The sequence below is a fragment of the Herpailurus yagouaroundi genome, unplaced genomic scaffold (genome assembly GCF_014898765.1).
Source record: "Herpailurus yagouaroundi ecotype Mexico unplaced genomic scaffold, PumYag 183, whole genome shotgun sequence".
Classification (NCBI taxonomy): Eukaryota; Metazoa; Chordata; class Mammalia; order Carnivora; family Felidae; genus Herpailurus; species Herpailurus yagouaroundi.
Window position 1 is genome coordinate 12,787,772 of NW_024412414.1, and position 17,089 is coordinate 12,804,860.

The 17,089-nt window shown below is 35.3% G+C and overlaps 1 protein-coding gene across 1 annotated transcript in view; it reads right to left on the minus strand.

Annotated features, from left to right (window-relative positions):
• Positions 1-11,622: 11,622 nt before the first annotated feature.
• CNTN6 (contactin 6) overlaps positions 11,623-17,089 on the minus strand; it is a 288,197-nt gene continuing 282,730 nt past the window's right edge. The window contains 4 exon segments of the mRNA XM_040492138.1: positions 11,623-12,087; positions 12,089-12,149; positions 13,004-13,172; positions 13,942-14,054. Coding sequence (XP_040348072.1) covers positions 12,045-12,087; positions 12,089-12,149; positions 13,004-13,172; positions 13,942-14,054 — 386 coding nt within the window. The 3' untranslated portion in view covers positions 11,623-12,044.

Consider the following 17,089-nt stretch of genomic DNA (forward strand, 5'->3'; position numbering starts at 1 on the left):
AATTTAACCAGTAATTAAATAAGTTGTGTTTATTTGTTAGATACTTATTAGAGTTTATTAATTGTTATTCATTTGTTTCTAAATAAGTTCCATTTATTGAGAGCTTCAGAAACTGCGAGGAAATGTATTGGGTTCTGGGGATACAATGATGAACTAAAAACCACATGGCTTCTATCCTCATGGAGCTTACGGTTTACTGGAAATTTTAGGAATTAATTTAAAAATAACACAAATATATTTTGAAGAACTAGAGGCTTGATAAGTGTTAGGGGAGAGTATATTGGTACAATGGGAGATGGTAAGAGGAGAATTTTACTTAATCAGAATGAATAGCAATTAATCTGGTGAAAGAGGCAAGAGTAGCTGTGTGAGGGCAATAGGAGACTCCAGGGCAAGATAATACCATGTGCATAATTCCTATGGTGAGATGGGGCACATCATGGTTGGAGGGGAATGAAGGTCTGTTGTCTTGGCACCCCAAAAACCAGGGCTACAGTGATAACAGTGGAGTTTAAAGAGACTATTAAAAGATAAGATAAATAGCACAGAGATAAGGCAGGAAAATTCCTGAGAAGGGTGCAAAAATCAGTATATGGCAGAAGACTTTTATTTGATAATGGAGATTTCACTGATAGGAAGCTCTTCTAAAGTCATTTAGTTCCTACAACTTGCATCTTATGTTTCTACTTCTCCTATCTTATTTTACTAGAGCTCCCGTCCCACACCATGAGAGATACTATACCAGGTGTGGAGGTCATGGAGTCCCTGTTCCCCATGGAGTTGCAGATACGAGTGGAGGAAGATGCATTTCCTGTAAGCCAAGTAAGAATCCTAAATGCAGTTTCTCAGAGAATCATGGTTTCGTTTTAAGATTTTGTTCTTGAGTTCCATGAATGCTATTCTGTCAACTCATTACAAAGCAATACGCTTTAGTGGGTTGCAGAAGGGACCATTTTCAGCAATATTTCTATGAAACAAAGTGAGCATTATGTTGTAACATCCAAATGACAGCTTTCCTAGAGCAACACAATATATTTATAAGCTGGTGACTGTCTATGCATTGAAAGTGTCATATTTCATCTTATCTGTAGACTATAGTTTGGAAACAGCTAGAATTATCCCCCACCAAGAATTCACCTAAACCTCTAGGCATGTCGAATGCCAAGACTGTATAGGTAGGTTAAAAGGGTAAAGGAGAATCCATTTAGGAGAATAAATTAAACATTGATCTTGGTGATAGAGATGTTCAAATCATTTTACCTTTGGATATTAACTTGTCTTCTGGACAATGGAGGAAATAATGCGAGAATTTTCTCTTTGCCTTAAAATGTAAGTTTACAGAGAATAGCTGTTTCTTTAATTGTCACAAAGCCAACAGAGTTGTTAAATACAAATTTCAAAAAAATAATTCATGTACAGTCACTTGTCATGATATCTTAAAATGTTTGTTCATCAGCCTGCTTGAGATAAATGAATAAAAGATTCATGTTGATAATAGGCTCCCCCCAATTTCAAGAAACTCTTCTTATAAATATTACAAAAAATGTTTTTCAGGCAAACCACAGTATTTAAGATCATAATTTTATATTCTTCTATTTAGATTACTCTTGTTCTAAACTATGTAGCTGGCAAAACACACTCAGACTTGTTAACAAAGAAATAAAACTTTTTTCATTTTCTCCCTGCCTTCTTGTCTTCCTTGTACATTTCTCAAAAGCCTACTACATGCTCAGCCTACTACATGCTCAGCATAGTCATTAAGTGCTGGAAAATTCACAGCGTTCAATTATTTTGCCATTATGTGAGAGAAGCTGGAAGGTGAACCAACAATTGAAAGATCAAGTGCCAAATGCGGTGACAGGGATGTATGCAAGGAGCTCAAAGGATAAGTAAAGGTGAGAAGTGCACTCACAGTCTCAGAAGAGTGTGGGACAGAGTGGGAACACTGTGCCAGTGGCTGTCACTAGGGCTGGTTACTGAAGATGCTGTTGAAGGAAGGAGGGCAATCCCTCCAAAAAGCGGGGCATAAGCAAAGGTCTGTAGGAACAAAATACAATGCCAGGGAAGAGCAAACCATTTGGTTACTCTAAACTTACTAATTCAACGTTTGATAATAAACTCTTTTTTGAAATGAAGTCAAAGAAAAAAAAAACCTATAGACATTCTGTTGGCTTCTCATTTTGGAATTAGGTTAAACTTGAAGAATCTTTCTGTTCTGAACCAATCAGTAGTCAATCTTAATTGCCCAAGTATTTTGCAAATGGAGTTTTCCAATCATTTTGAATGAGAGTTAACTTTATCTCTGAGTATCTTAGGGGTAAAAAAAATGTTTTAACTTAGTAAAGTCAAGGTGGTAATCCGAATTTACCTAATTTGATGGCTGACTCAGGGTCTTGCACTGTTCAGGATTTTTGTTATAAAATAGAAGCTATGCATCATTTGTACCATTTAAGTACTACTCCATTACTACTAAATTACCTATATATGATAGTACATCATAAGGAAGAAAAATTTGATACTTAGAAAACGAAGTAGGTCACTTTGAAAGTCACCTCAGAGGTTAAGGGTCACTACCACCAGTTAATGAAGAAGCTGGATCCCTCAGGGAAAAATGTATTTCTTGACCCCAATTTTAGCGATGTATTCCTTTGACATCTTCATCCAGATATTTCATAGGCATCTCCAAATTACCATGAACGCCCCCAAATCTTAATGGTCTTCCTATCTTCTGTATTCCTAGGTGTGTTCCTTCTCTAGTTTTAACCACCTGATAATAACAAAAAAATTAAGGCATACCTTACCTGCATTATAGCCAATTGATAATATTTTAAAGTGTGTTGGTGTTTTTTGTTTTTTGTTTTTGTTTTTGTTTCTTTTACATTTATTTATCCTTGAGAGAGAGAGAGAGCACAAGTTGGGTAGGGGCAGAGAGAGAAGGGGACACAGAATCCAAAACAGGCTCCAGGCCTCGAGATGTCAGCATACAGCCTGACGCGGGCCTCGAACTCACAAACTGTGAGATTATGACCTGAGCTGAAGTCGGACGCCAAACCAACCAATTGAGCCACCCAGGTGCCCCAATGATTTCTTTTAAATTTTTAATTCCACTTAGGTAACATAGAATGTTATATGAGTTTCAGATGTAGAATGTAGTAATTCAACACTTCCACACAACATGACAAGTGCCCTCCTTAATCCCCATAACCTAGTTCACCCATCTCTCCACTGGTAACTATCAGCTTGTTTTCTCTAATTAAGAGTCTCTTGATTTGTTTCTTGTTTTTTTCCCTTTGTTCATTTGTTTTGTATCTTAAATTGCACATATGAGTAAAATCATACAGTATTTGTCTTTCTCTGACTTATTTCGCTTAGCCTGATACTCTCTGGCTCCATGGCAAGATTTCATTCTTTTTTTTTTTAAGGCTGAATAATATTCCGTTGCATATATATACCACTTCTTCTTTATCCATTCTTGGCCAATTGATAATTCTTGACAAGTCTACAGGTATCCATCCCCTGCTAAGTCACCATTAACTATCACATGGACTACTGTGAAAAACTCTGGTTCCACCCTTGACTTCTTAACAATTCATTTACCACTCAGTAGCAAGAGTAATGTTCTTAAAACATACATAACATTTAAAACTTAAATGCACATCCCTCCTCATTATCTGCGATGTCCAAGAGGACTGAATTCCAGCTGAACTCTGCATATGCCCCTTCTGGTGCCATTCTCCATCCACACTGGCTTTCCATGAATAAGTAAACACACTGACCTCCTTCTCCTTAGACATTTGCATGTATTTTACCTTTTCTGTTTGAAATGCCCTTTCTCTCCATTCTTTACATGTCCAACTTCGTTTCCTTTTTCAGGTCTTGGTATAAATGGAAATTTCTCTAAGAAGATGTCTCTGATCGCTTACTCCAATGTTAATTTCCCATTGTGGTATCTTATCACAGCATCTTCCTTATTCCCTCCTAGCATTTACCACAATTTGTAAATATTTTATTAGTATTTTTTTTGATGGCAGTGGGGAGTTGGTTGGTATATCACCTCTCCCTAATATATGTCTATTTTTCACTACATTTTCCCCATTTTGTAGAGCCAAGAACAATGTATTGAACATGGTAGACAGTTAATGTTTCTTGAATGGTTTGATGACATAAACATAGATCTATTTGATGAGTAATTGTAATGTTTCTGACCTGAATATAAACAGAAAGATATGTTTTTTTAAACATTTCATTTTATATAAATATTAGTTTTTCTTACATTAAAGTCATAGTTCATAAAAGCTAAAATGATGTGATCATGTAAATAAGTATAAGGTAATATGCTATAAAAAGCAATGACAATATTTATTACTAGGCTTTCAAAAAAGTAGAGTAAACCTGGGAATCAACATAATTAAAGTGGTGACAGAAAGAAGCTATCCCTGCTACCTAATTTGAAAGCCACAATCGGTGTTCCCTAGGACTAACTACATTTCATGAAACACAAAAGTAGCTCACTAGGTTAGTGCCATGCAGGAAGGCAGACCCAGAAGTACCCAAGGAAAGCTGGATTCACATGAAAATTGACTTCTGAACACTGACAACTATATCAATTTTAAAATAAATGAACACTAATGACATCTAACCTGTCCGGGGTTGGCTTGTGTCTTGGGTTGAAAGTGTGCAACCTCTTTAGTGACAAAGGACTATTTTTTTCCCCTGAAATTTCCAGCAAATCCATCAGGTATCCGGAGCTTTTGGAAACAAATATGACTAAACATTACAATATGGCCTAAGGAAGTAGCATCTGAGAAGAGAACGTCATAGCTTTGTGTTATACTTGCCAACTAAAAATGCTCTTCTGGCTGAATATATGGATTTAATATTGCAGCATGACAAGATTATTACATTTCATTATAGTGTATGGTCAAGTATATAGCCTTTAGTTAATTTGGTTGCAGGGAAAAAAATTACAATGTAGACCTTGGAATGATCCAAATGCCTTCTTGACACTGTGGGTGTCACTTCCTAACTTGACTGTATAATTCTCAGAGTCATGTCTCTACAGACAAACTTATGAGTATTTTTCCCAGTAATAATCTTCCAAGGGAAGGACAAGGTTTTTCATAATTCTGTGTTATGTTCTATTAAAAATATTGTCCTTTAAATTGTTTTCAACTTTAGAAGACTGAAAAAATATTTTATATGCGGATTTAGCTACATCAATTATACATCACACCAAATTATAACATTGTTAAGATGGAAGCTTCACTAACAGACAACATTATTATGGTAAACTTTACCACTTTTATAGGAGCAGTAATGAGATTCTATCAGTTTATGCCCACAATGCATGCACAGTAATTTATGCCTCCTTTTGGTTGTTTGTTCATCCAGAATCTATTTTTTGAGCAACTATTGGATGTCAGACACTCTACTGATGTGATGGATACAATAGGGGATATAAAGGTAAGGTCCACCTCTTCTGGAACTCATTTTATAGAAAAATGGGACAAGTGGTTAATAATATAATATAATAAAAACATAATGTATACTAATATATAAAATAATTTATATGATATATGATATATAACGTGACATAAGATAATGTGAAATAATAGAAACCATAGGAAGTTTTCTGGTGAAGAATATTAATTTCAGATAGGCACATCCAGGATCTTAATTTTTATCAACTGGTATGAAGTTAACATTAATTTCTCTTCTGTCCATTAATAGCAACAGGTTGTAGGCAATCAAGTTATCTTTAACTAGTTACAATGCATTTTTCAGCAATCATCTAGCTTGAAATACAAATTGATTCTAAACATTGCTCCAAATAATTTAAACCATATCCCTGCTTTACTTTTAAGAGTCTCTTCAGAAATAGCTATACTCTCTTAAGAATGTAGAAGGATGAAATTAGTCCCATGTGAGTTTGCAAGTCTAAATATAACAATAATTTAGGATGACAACACTTTCACTTTTAAACAAATAAGAAAAAATATCTGATTCAGAAGGCCGGTAATATATTCAATTATGCTTTGCTGTCATTAGAAAATAGGCTGAAATTAATCTGCTCAAAGTTGGGAGATTTTATAACTACTGCACTTAAAGGTAATAAAAGTTGCCTAGAATCATTACTGTTAGTATCTAAAGCCCTTGAGAATACTTGAGGTTTGTTATGAGTAAATATCATTTGAGAAACAAATTCTGTTGCTATGACATTTACTTCACAAGCTGAAAATTCCATCATGGATGGATGTAGATTATTTTGTTTGAATGAAAATTATTTAGTCCATGCAGGCCAACATGAATTTGACTAAAATTTCAGTATCTCAAAATTATTACCTTTCTCACTTTCCAATTACTGTTTTCCTCTAGGCATGGTACCTGGTCTCAGTCACTAATGTATACTTTTTCAAAATGCCATTGCAAAAAGTCAATATACTTCTGGGAAAAAATTATCATAATAAAAATCATTAGAATTTATGAAGTGCATTCTATCTTCAAAGTGATTCATAAACATTAATTAATCACCATCCAAGAACAGGTACCTACCCAACACACCATTCGGTTCCAGGAATACGTGACAAATTTGCCATGATTTCATCCAGCATGCTTTTATAGGGACAGGGTCTTTGATAGGGACAGGAAGCAAAACACATCATTACATCAGGATTTCTTTTCTCTCTCATTGAGCTGCAACTTACTGCCTTTATTTAAAGTCATCATATTTTCTTCTCTCCTGAGCTTTGCTCTGGACAAGATAAATATCTTCTAAGATATGCCTAACCAGATTGTAAAGTATATGTTTTTCAAAACAGGATCCTTATTCTGATGTTTTCTCGAAACCACTATATGCCAAGAATTTTATTTTTGTGTATTACTTCTTTTAAGAATATATTATTTACCCACCAAAATCTGGACTTTAGGTCAGCTTATTATTTTAGTCAGGCTTATAAAAGAAAAATACTTATTTTCCTAAGGAAAATGGGGGAAAACAAATCTCCCTAACAGTTGGCTGCATGAATCTGTCCAGAAAGCAAAATATGTGTTCTAAGAATCATTCTCTCTGCCCAGGACTGTACCAAGTGCTGTCAAGAAGAGGAATATTAAAAATAATGGAGCAGATAAATTTACCTTTTTATAAAAATTCTCTTGCTATGTAAAGAAGTGAAAGAACTCCTAACAACTATTATTTATAATTTCATGAAAGAAAATAAATGTTCATATGGAAAAGTAGAAAGAAAAAAACTTCCAAATTAAAAATAAATTAATGTTTATTTATTTTTGAGAGACAGAGATAGAGTGTGAGCAGGGGAGGAGCAGAGAGAGAGACACAGAATCCGAAGCAGGCTCCAGGCTCTGAGCTGTCAGCACAGAGCCCGATGTGAGGCTGGAACTCATAAACTGGGAGATCATGACCTGAGCCAAAGCTGGATGCTTAACTGACTGAGCCACCCAGGCGCCCCTCAGGTTTTAAAATAATGAAGAAATTCAGGATTTTTATATTTTTCTACATTATTATCTTAATTATATTAATAGCTTGTTATGAAAGGATGAACAGAATTTCTAGGCCTGTGGTTTATATATACAAACAATAATTCCATAGAACACAGCACCTTGCTATTCAACGCATACAGAATAAGAGCCTGACATACAAATTTTAGGTCAATAGACCAAGCCAAACTCACTAATTTGATGGTAATGAGATAAAGAAGTTAAAAAAAAAAGATAAACTAACCATCAATTATTTTAAAACTTTTGATTTTCTCAGAAGAATAAAGCTTTAAGTAATGATAATAATTGAATTGATTTTTATAAAGTAACGTACTCTTTTTTGTCAAGTAATTTTATTTTAAAATTGAACATGTAAAGCAAACCAGTATTCATGTTCAACTTCATGTCATCAAAGAATGGACATTTCACCACATAAAGCAAAAAAATGTGTAACCTCTCAAATAGTTCACAAATTATTCATTATTAAAATCTCATCAAACTGTATGAATTTTCTCATTTTGCCCTGAACAATGAAAGTTTTATCACAGCTTTGCACTTGGGGACCTCTAAAACACAGCAGCAATTCTCAGTGGAGAGTAGAGATGGGTCAGAATCTCTAAGGGTTCTTTGTGACTTGAAAAAGCATACTCAATTTAATCATTGTTTTAGTAATGAAAATTCAATTAACTCAGAGTTAAAGAAAAGCTCAAGAAAGCTCAACACAATCATTTAGGCTAGTGAAAATATAGAAATAAATTGGAAAAGCTATATAGAGTGTGTGTGTGTGTGTTGTGAAAGGTAATGAAACACTGTCTTATACTAAAAGAAGTCAACTATGCAGCTTGATAGAGAATTGCAAGGTTTTAAAGGAACTCAGAGATCTTGTAATCCAACATCTCATTTTACAGATGAAGTAACTGAGAAGAATATTTCAATAATTGCATGTCAAAAGTTTATAAGGTTAGAATTTAATTATTTGAAATCATCAAAAACAGCAGTGTGATGGTTAATTTTATGTATCAACTTGCCTGGACTGCAGGGGTTCCAGATATTTAGTTAAACAATATCCTGGGTATGTCTGTGAGGGAGTTTCTAGAAGAGCTGAACATTTGAATCAGTAGATGGAGTGAAGAAAATTGCCCTTCCCAATTTGGCAGGGCCTCATCCAGTCTGCTGAAGGCCTGAATAAAATAAAAGGCTAAGGAAGAAAGAACGGTTTCTCTGCCTGACAGTCTTTGCTCTAGAACATTCATCCTCCCCTGCCTTTGTACTCAGACTCAAAACAGAAATTATACCATGGGTTCTTCTGGTTCCCAGACTTGGATCGGAACTATGCCATTGACTCTTCTGGGTCTGGAATTCTTTGCTTCCATAATTGCATAGCAAGTTCTTATAATCTTTCTCTCTATATATGTGTATACATGTTTGCAACTGTGTATACACACACCTTCTCTCTCTCTCTCTCTCTCTCTCTCTCTCTCTCTCTCTGTCTCGGTTCTGTTTCTCAGGAGAACCCTGATTAATTCAAGTACTGAGTTCAACAGTAATGCGATTACCAAATTGTTGATTTCTGTTGAATTAAATATGTAGTTCTATAGCAAATAAAGTAATAAGTATGGCATTTGGGGAGTGTATACAAGTTGACATCTCAAGATGGAGTCTAGACTGATAACATACAGAGGCTTAAAAACAGTAGATTCACTTAGGAGAGAGAATGATTATTTTATCACATTTGAAGTCCAAATAGAATCCATACCATCTCTCACCGTATTTGCTGTTAAAGATAGCAAGTCCTCTTATGGGCCACCTTCTGGTGTACAGTTAGAAATCGGACACTGACCTAGAGGATTTTAGTGTGAAGAATAGAAGAGAGGACATGGGGCTGATTTGAACTTCACATTACCTGGCAGCCCAGAGCTTTATAGGGTCGTAAATCTGCTGTGTCAAGTCTCCTAACCCTTATTCCCTTTTCCTCCTTGAGCTGTTTCCAGGTGCAACCACATTTCTTCTCCTTCCTGTAAGAATTATGAAAATAAGTTATCATGTTTATAACAGTTTCTACCAGCAATAAAGAGGTCCACTGGAAATATTTTGTAAATGTTGGGAGTACACACATCACACAGAATGTCTTCCTCAAGTGGATTAATGGAATCATCACTGGTTCCATTCTTTAGTGCCATTTAGTTTCCAGAGTAGGTGGACAACTCTGGATTTTTGGATTTTGACATAAGCACAGGCTGAATTTGTTAGCATAGTCTATTGGGCACTTAAGGAAATATAGTAACGTGTTTCATTAGGGGTTTAATTCATAGCAGCAGATGACAGCAACTCTACTTGTTGAAAACTTGCAATGTGGAATTCATTACACTCAACATTTGTGTACGTTATGTCCTTTAATCCTGATAATAGTGATGTGGGGATGTTAAAAGATGTGTCCAAGGCTTCACTTAGTGTAGAAATTTAAGTAAATCAAGAGCCAAAACAAACGCTATTTAGTATTAAAACCAAATTATATTCCAAAAATTTTAGTATGGGTTGATAAATAATAAATAGTAGATATTGAATAATGCATAGTTTTAAACCTCCAACAATTGTGAATTAAAGCACAACTGCAAACCTATAAGAGTTATTGATAAGAACTGCCTTAGCCTTCGGACTCATACACATACAGCTATGTATCCAATTTGCTTAATCAGTAGAAACAAAAATCTCATAGTATATTTAACTCTCAGTCTCTGCTTTGTGGAGGAAGACACAAATCTTCTCTCTCACTAAGTTGAGAAAACCATTGAGACCTTGTGCCGCTGGTATTTCTGATCAATACAGCTGTATCTTGGACAGGCAGCTGTGAACATGAGTGTGCCAAACAACATTTGCTCTTGCTTATTTATTTTGCTCCCTCAAAGCACAGCTATATCTTAGGGCATGGAGGAGAATAAGGCTCATTAATTTGTACTGTATGCTTGACACACTATTCAGGCAGGGAGAAATTCTGAACTATGAAAAGTCATTGTCCATCTGCTCCTGACTATAGTGGGTATTTTAAATAGCTCTAAAATACATTAGAAATGAAAAGAACAAAATCCAATTTTGAGGACTGTGTGATTTGAGGGTTGTGAGGATAATTCAAATATTTTCAACATAATTAAGAGGTTACACCATATGAAGAAGGCAGAACTAGGGTGGCCATTTCTCAACCCTAGCTCCCTAGGACATCAAGACTGATTGGCTAGGAGCTAGCGCAAGCTGCCAGGAGGCCAAACTCCTTAAGGCTGTTTGTGAAGGAAATGGATGGCCACATAGAATGGCACTGTCCCACTCATTAACCTTACCTTCACCCAGACTGCTTTCTCCAGAATGCGGATCCAAGAAGTAGAGCCACTGACTGAAACAGGTTCACCTTACAAAGAGCCAACCCACAAAAATCTTTATAAGACTTGGACAATGTAGGACTATTTTCATAGTTGCAGAGAAGACTGGCTATATATATGTGTGTATTTACTTATCATAGATTTATTTATTATATGAAAAAAAGGCCACATGCATTGTTAACAATTTGTAATAATTACCTGAGACTTGTTCATGCAACTTTTTTTCTTAGGAGATTTCAAAATTGATTTAAAAAATTAAATTTTGCTGTGAGAAACTGCCTATGATATACCAGACTTGCTAAATTGTTTTAGATGGTTGCTTCTTTCCCCTTCTTTTCTTTTTCTTTACCATAAGGCACTTTCTCCTGCCACTATTATTACTGGGATTCTTAGGAAAGTGAGTTGAAAAGAACATCATGGGGGCGCCTGGGTGGCGCAGTTGGTTAAGCGTCCGACTTCAGCCAGGTCAGGATCTCGCGGTCTGTGAGTTCGAGCCCCGCGTCGGGCTCTGGGCTGACGGCTCGGAGCCTGGAGCCTGTTTCCGATTCTGTGTCTCCCTCTCTCTCTGCCCCTCCCCCGTTCATGCTCTGTCTCTCTCTGTCCCAAAAATAAATTAAAAAACGTTGAAAAAAAAAAAAGAAAAGAACATCATGTATATACATATATTACTGGGTACAAATATTTCCTGGCCTCACCTCATTCAGATGTAAAAGCACATCACGCTTTGGAAAAGCTTACATTTTTAAAGAATCCCAACTGTAAACAAATAATTACATTTTATTCCAAGTAGGGTGAACATTTTTAATAGTTACATAAATTGCCTGAAGCATGTAAAAATATACATATTTTCTATGATAACTCAAATCTATTTCATATTTATCATCATCATCAAGGGGAGTTATTTATACTTTCCATATAAGTCACTTAAAAGCCACAGCAGTTACAACTCCACGGATCATTTGGCACTTTCAGAATATATGAAATCATGTGCGAACTTTAAAGTTCAAAAGTGTTTAAAACTGTTTTATTAATGTACCATAGATATTTACAATATCTTAATAATATACATTTTTTTTTCTTTCCAAACAAGTCTGTATTAATGATGTATTTTGTGATAGAGGCTGGAGAGCTTATTTACAGAATGATTTGTTTTCAAAAAACTCGCAAAGATTTATGGTTTCATTCATCGTATAAGTGGCTGAATTGCAAAACAGTAAAAAATGATGACAATTGACAGGAAACAGACGCTAGGTTCTAAGACTGGAACTCCTCTGGAACTCAAGCCTGCAATATATAAAAATAAAAATGAAACATCTTGAGAAAAAAATGCAATTGCTTGTTAGATTAATTTTCAAGACCTAAAATGCATACTATCATTTGTCTTCTAATAACACGTTTTAGTATACTAGTTTTGTTTATATTATATACAAGGAAGTGTCTTTAGTCCTCTATCCTAGGCTATCTGTTTTAAATGTAAAAAATGAAAAAGGAAAATGCTTAAATTGACCAAGTCTGACGGAAGGGTAGATTAGGATTTGCCAACATGTGGTGCCTGATGATTTCACTGAGGCCCAACTTTAAGCAAGTGATTCATCTGAAGCAAAAATAACAAATCTTATTTTGTGCTAAATCCAACTGATTGGTGTGACCTGCTTAGAACACTGTATGGAGAGGATCTGAGATTTGGGACTCAGCTCCCTATGCAGGCCATGATTGATTAGTGATGTCTGCAATGGATATGGGAATAGGGGTATAAGTACATGTGTTTCATATTTTCTGTCCCTGCTCCAAGAAGCCTGTGAAAACCCACAGAAACACTTCCTGATTTTTGTACCAAGAGAATGAATTATGTACCAACGACACACAGTTGTGTGTTTTCTTTTCTTTTTTTTTTCTTTTTGAGATTCAAATGAGGAAACATGAAACTGTTTGTAATAAGTATGCATGTTGCAAATTTGAGGAATTATTTAAAGAAAGATTGACTCATCACCTCTTGTTCACAACTGAAAATGGAAACACAGACCTTTTATTTTTTCACACAACATTCAAACAAGAATTGGAAAGCTTCATAGAGCCTAGATTTCAGGCTGCAGCTGTCCAGATTCAAAATCTACAACAGCGATGGTGATTCAACTTACTTGACATTTTTGGAATCCTAATTTCTTCACTGCTGCTTCCATCCCCACCATCACTAACTGTTCTTATTTCAATCAAGTAGTCTTCTTCAAACGGAACCAGAAGCTCAGCCGATGTATTGTTTGTTTCCAAGATATGTGTTTTACTCTGTCTGTTTTGCCGATACAGAATCTAAATAAAATAGTGAATTGAAGTTAAAAGGACATGTTGCTTTTTTAAGGGCCAGACACTCTTATGGAACACTCTACAATGTATCATTATAAATGCTGTCCTCCTTGAATGGAAATATCCAGTCTATGCCTTTTCCTTAAATTTAGGCATTAAAAAAAAACAAAAAAAAAAAAACAAAAATAAGAACAAAAACAAGTATTTTGTCTTTGGCCAATGCTTCTGAAATGACAATAGATTTATCTCAACTAAATAGCTTGAGGCTATTACCTTTGGAGCTTGCTGTGAAAAGTCACTGGTTAGTTTGGACCCGTTTCAAATACTGGATATATGCATTTTCTAGGAGATGGTGTCCATTACCAGTGATAGAAATAATTTGCTGTGGGTATTTGGCTATACTCTTGTTAGATTCCTTTTATATTGTTAAAGGCTTACATGCCACTTCAGCCTAAGTTCTAGAAATTCTATTTAAGTATATCATAGATTTCATTCTCATCTCACCTTACTACTCACACACACCATCATCTTCTGATGGCAAGGGGGAGTCGCTTGAAGAAAAACTTTATTCTTGTTGTACCATGATACATTACTGTCCGCAAAATATAAAAATTTTCAGTGAAGAATTTGAAAGAGGCAATGTTAAGCATTTTTCAAATAAGTTTTAAAGATTCCTGTATTTTCATATGTATAAATTTGTTTCTTATTTGGTTGTGACATTCTTGGTTCCTTAGTAATTTAATTGATATTACTAAGGGAGAAACAAAATACTCACCTTGTAGCCCAACACTTCAGACTCATTTTCCATGGTTTTTACATGTTCCCAGTTCAGGCATAATTTAGAGTTTGTCAGCTTCCAGGCAATGTTAGCTGGTGGTTGGCTTGGTGCTTTAAAGAGATAATCAAAGATCCAAATGAATATTAATTACCTCATGGTTACTGTATGGCCCATCAACATGAAAAGGGAAAATAAGTCCTGGATGATTATCATAGCAGAAGCACAACTTTTTTCAGTGTCATTTGAAATATCATACTAATTCTAATCAGAATAAGCAAATTCATTTAAATTCTGGTCATTTGGGAATGTGTTTGTGACAAACTTATGAATTAATAATAGCTTGTTACATGTCCAGTATTAATGTATTAATCATTGCTTTTGAATTGGTTTGCTTTACCAATATATAACTAGATGGAGGGCTCTGTTATCTAGTGTTCCATGTGGTCATCAATCAAAGAGCATGTCAAGCAAACTCAGGCTACAAACCCTTTATACATATCAACACAGAGGTTACTTCCTAGCAGTCTTTTCCATTTTAATCTTGCATTAGTTAGGACTCTGACTTTAAGTAACACAACAAACTCAAGATACTATAAGCAAAACAGTAAGAGATTATGAAGGATACAGGGGAATCTCTTAGAACTCATGGCAAAATGCAAAAGAGCTTTAAGAGGGACAAAACAAAAATGTCAAAAAGCCAAGAAGTTCTTTCTGCTTCCCACCGTTGTGTCTGCTGCATGGTCATCTTACTGTAGACGCTACAGATCTCTTTGTCATTCTCAGCGTATGCAGCAGAAATCGTGACTGTTCTCCATATCTGACATTTGAAATCTACTCTGTTCAGAAATAGTCCATGCTAGAAGCCCCAGGAGAAAAACGAGGATTGATTGCCTTTGGCCATGTCTATTGCACTCTAATCAATTGTGGCTAAATACTAAGAAAAATGCATGTCATTGAATATAGAGCTGTTCGGAAACCCAGAAAAGAGAAAATAATTACAAACCGGGGGATCATCCCAAAAGGTGTTTACTCTAAATCCAAAATGCAGTTTTTAGTTCCCAGAAATTAAGGTTGTCTAGGAGAAAGGTGGTAAGTAGTAAGAGAAGATGGTCTTCGAGTCAGCCTTCTCAGGGCAATAATGGATCTAGTCCAGCTGTAGAATTTTACATACAAGAAAACTAGAGTCCAGGTTGGTGGTCCAGTTATCCAAAAGCAAGCAGTTAAAGAGTGGCTGAGTCACATCAGAATCCCATTCTCTTGATTTCTAAGCCAGTGTTCCTCCATGACAACATGCTGCTTTTCAAAGATTTGAGTCCACATGATTATTTTTGAGATTTAGGAAACTGGAGAGATTAAAAATAATTTAGCTGGAAAGCAGAGGCAAAGATAAAACTACCCAGCAAGATGTTTTTGGCATCTTATTTGAATTTGTGAGGCTGAATGAGAATAATATTTAACTCATTGTAACACTGATGGAAATGTGGAGCTTTGGAGCTTTTGGAGCTTTGACTCAACTACCATTTAATCCCTTATAAATTACTGGATGAGTCTTGCTCGGGGTGTCTGAAATTTTATTACCATATATTACCATTGCTGTAAACCCACAGGGACATTACTCTTGTCCACCTAGTTACTGACACCTCAACTGAGACACGGCTGAGAAATGTTTCCCCTCTGCTTCCAATAGGGCTCAGTTCCTACTTTACAATGGTTTTGTCACACTGAATTATAATTATTATTGATTGTGCGTTTCTTTAACTGTATTGAGGGCATGCACCTTGTTCAACTCTGTATTCTTAACCACTGGCACAGTGGTTGGCACATAGAAGACATACAATCATATATGTTGAATAAATGACTACAATAAGATAGCTAAAGAAAAACCACTCAGAGTCCTGAGTGATTGTCTCAGGCTATATTGATTATGTACTGGGATGTGGTCAGATCCATAGGTGATACAAAGTGGCCAATCCATTCATTATTCTTTCCTATAATCAAGGTCAATTGCCATGGACAAACCTCAAGCAATTCATATGATTTATAAGATAGGCCAAATGGATTAAACTTTCCCTAGTACATTTCTTGACTATACATACCCAATCATAATTAAAGGCCTAAGAGTTTTGCACTTAGTAAGCACTCAAAGCATGTTTGCCAATATGTTTTATTCCTGAAGGACTAGATAGCAACAATAATAGTTTTGTAACTATTCTCCCTCAACTATCCCAGGGTGCCTTTTCTAATATTTTTCTCAGTTATAAAAGAGATCATATAAAAATTCTCAGAAGATACCATAGTTTTAATATCTAGTATGCTCTTGTGGCACATTTCTTTTATCTCTGTTCTTTAAAATGAAGCACTAACATTAACAGCATCATATAATCAATACAGGGAGAATATAAATTTGCTCCTTTGATGTCATTGGCAGTGATGGACTCTGAAGTTTTCATCTATTTTTGTGTCTATTTTGTAGTTCATGCAGAGGAAAAGTACTGTTTTTAACACTACAAATCCACTGGTGAAGCTCCAGGCTGGGAAACAGAACTGACCCTTCTATCAACTATGTTTACAAGGAGTTTATGACTATGGTAATTACACCAAAATGGTTGCATTTGCTTATCTACCCAAGCATAAGTAAAGTGTTCAATGGACATAAAGTGACAAAAGTTCTACCAGGAATGAATTCTTGGTGTGAATGGCCAATGGCATAGATAAATTCTTTGCTATCTTGCTATCTTGGAGGTGGAAAGAGCTGGCCTTTAAAGTCAGAGAGATGTGAATCTGTATCCAGTCTCTTCCAAGAGGCCTTGGTTTTTCCATCTTCAGAATGAGTCAAAAATCTCCTAGTTTTTAAGAGTTTTAGCTTATATGCCATAAAATATGAAATGTTCAGCACTTGGTTAGTGTTACATGCTAAAAAGCTCAGTAAATGCTAATTCTCTTTCCTGAGAGTAACAGCTCTCCACTCAGATCTTAATGACATAATTAATTTTTTCAATTGTGTTCAAAGTGTTTTTTAATAATAATGTAATTCCAAAGTTTGCAAATGACCCACTTCGTAAATATAATTAGAGTAAATTTAACATTCTCCCTTAACAATATTTCTCTTATTTGCGTTCTTTGGATGGTTTTTTAAAGACAGATG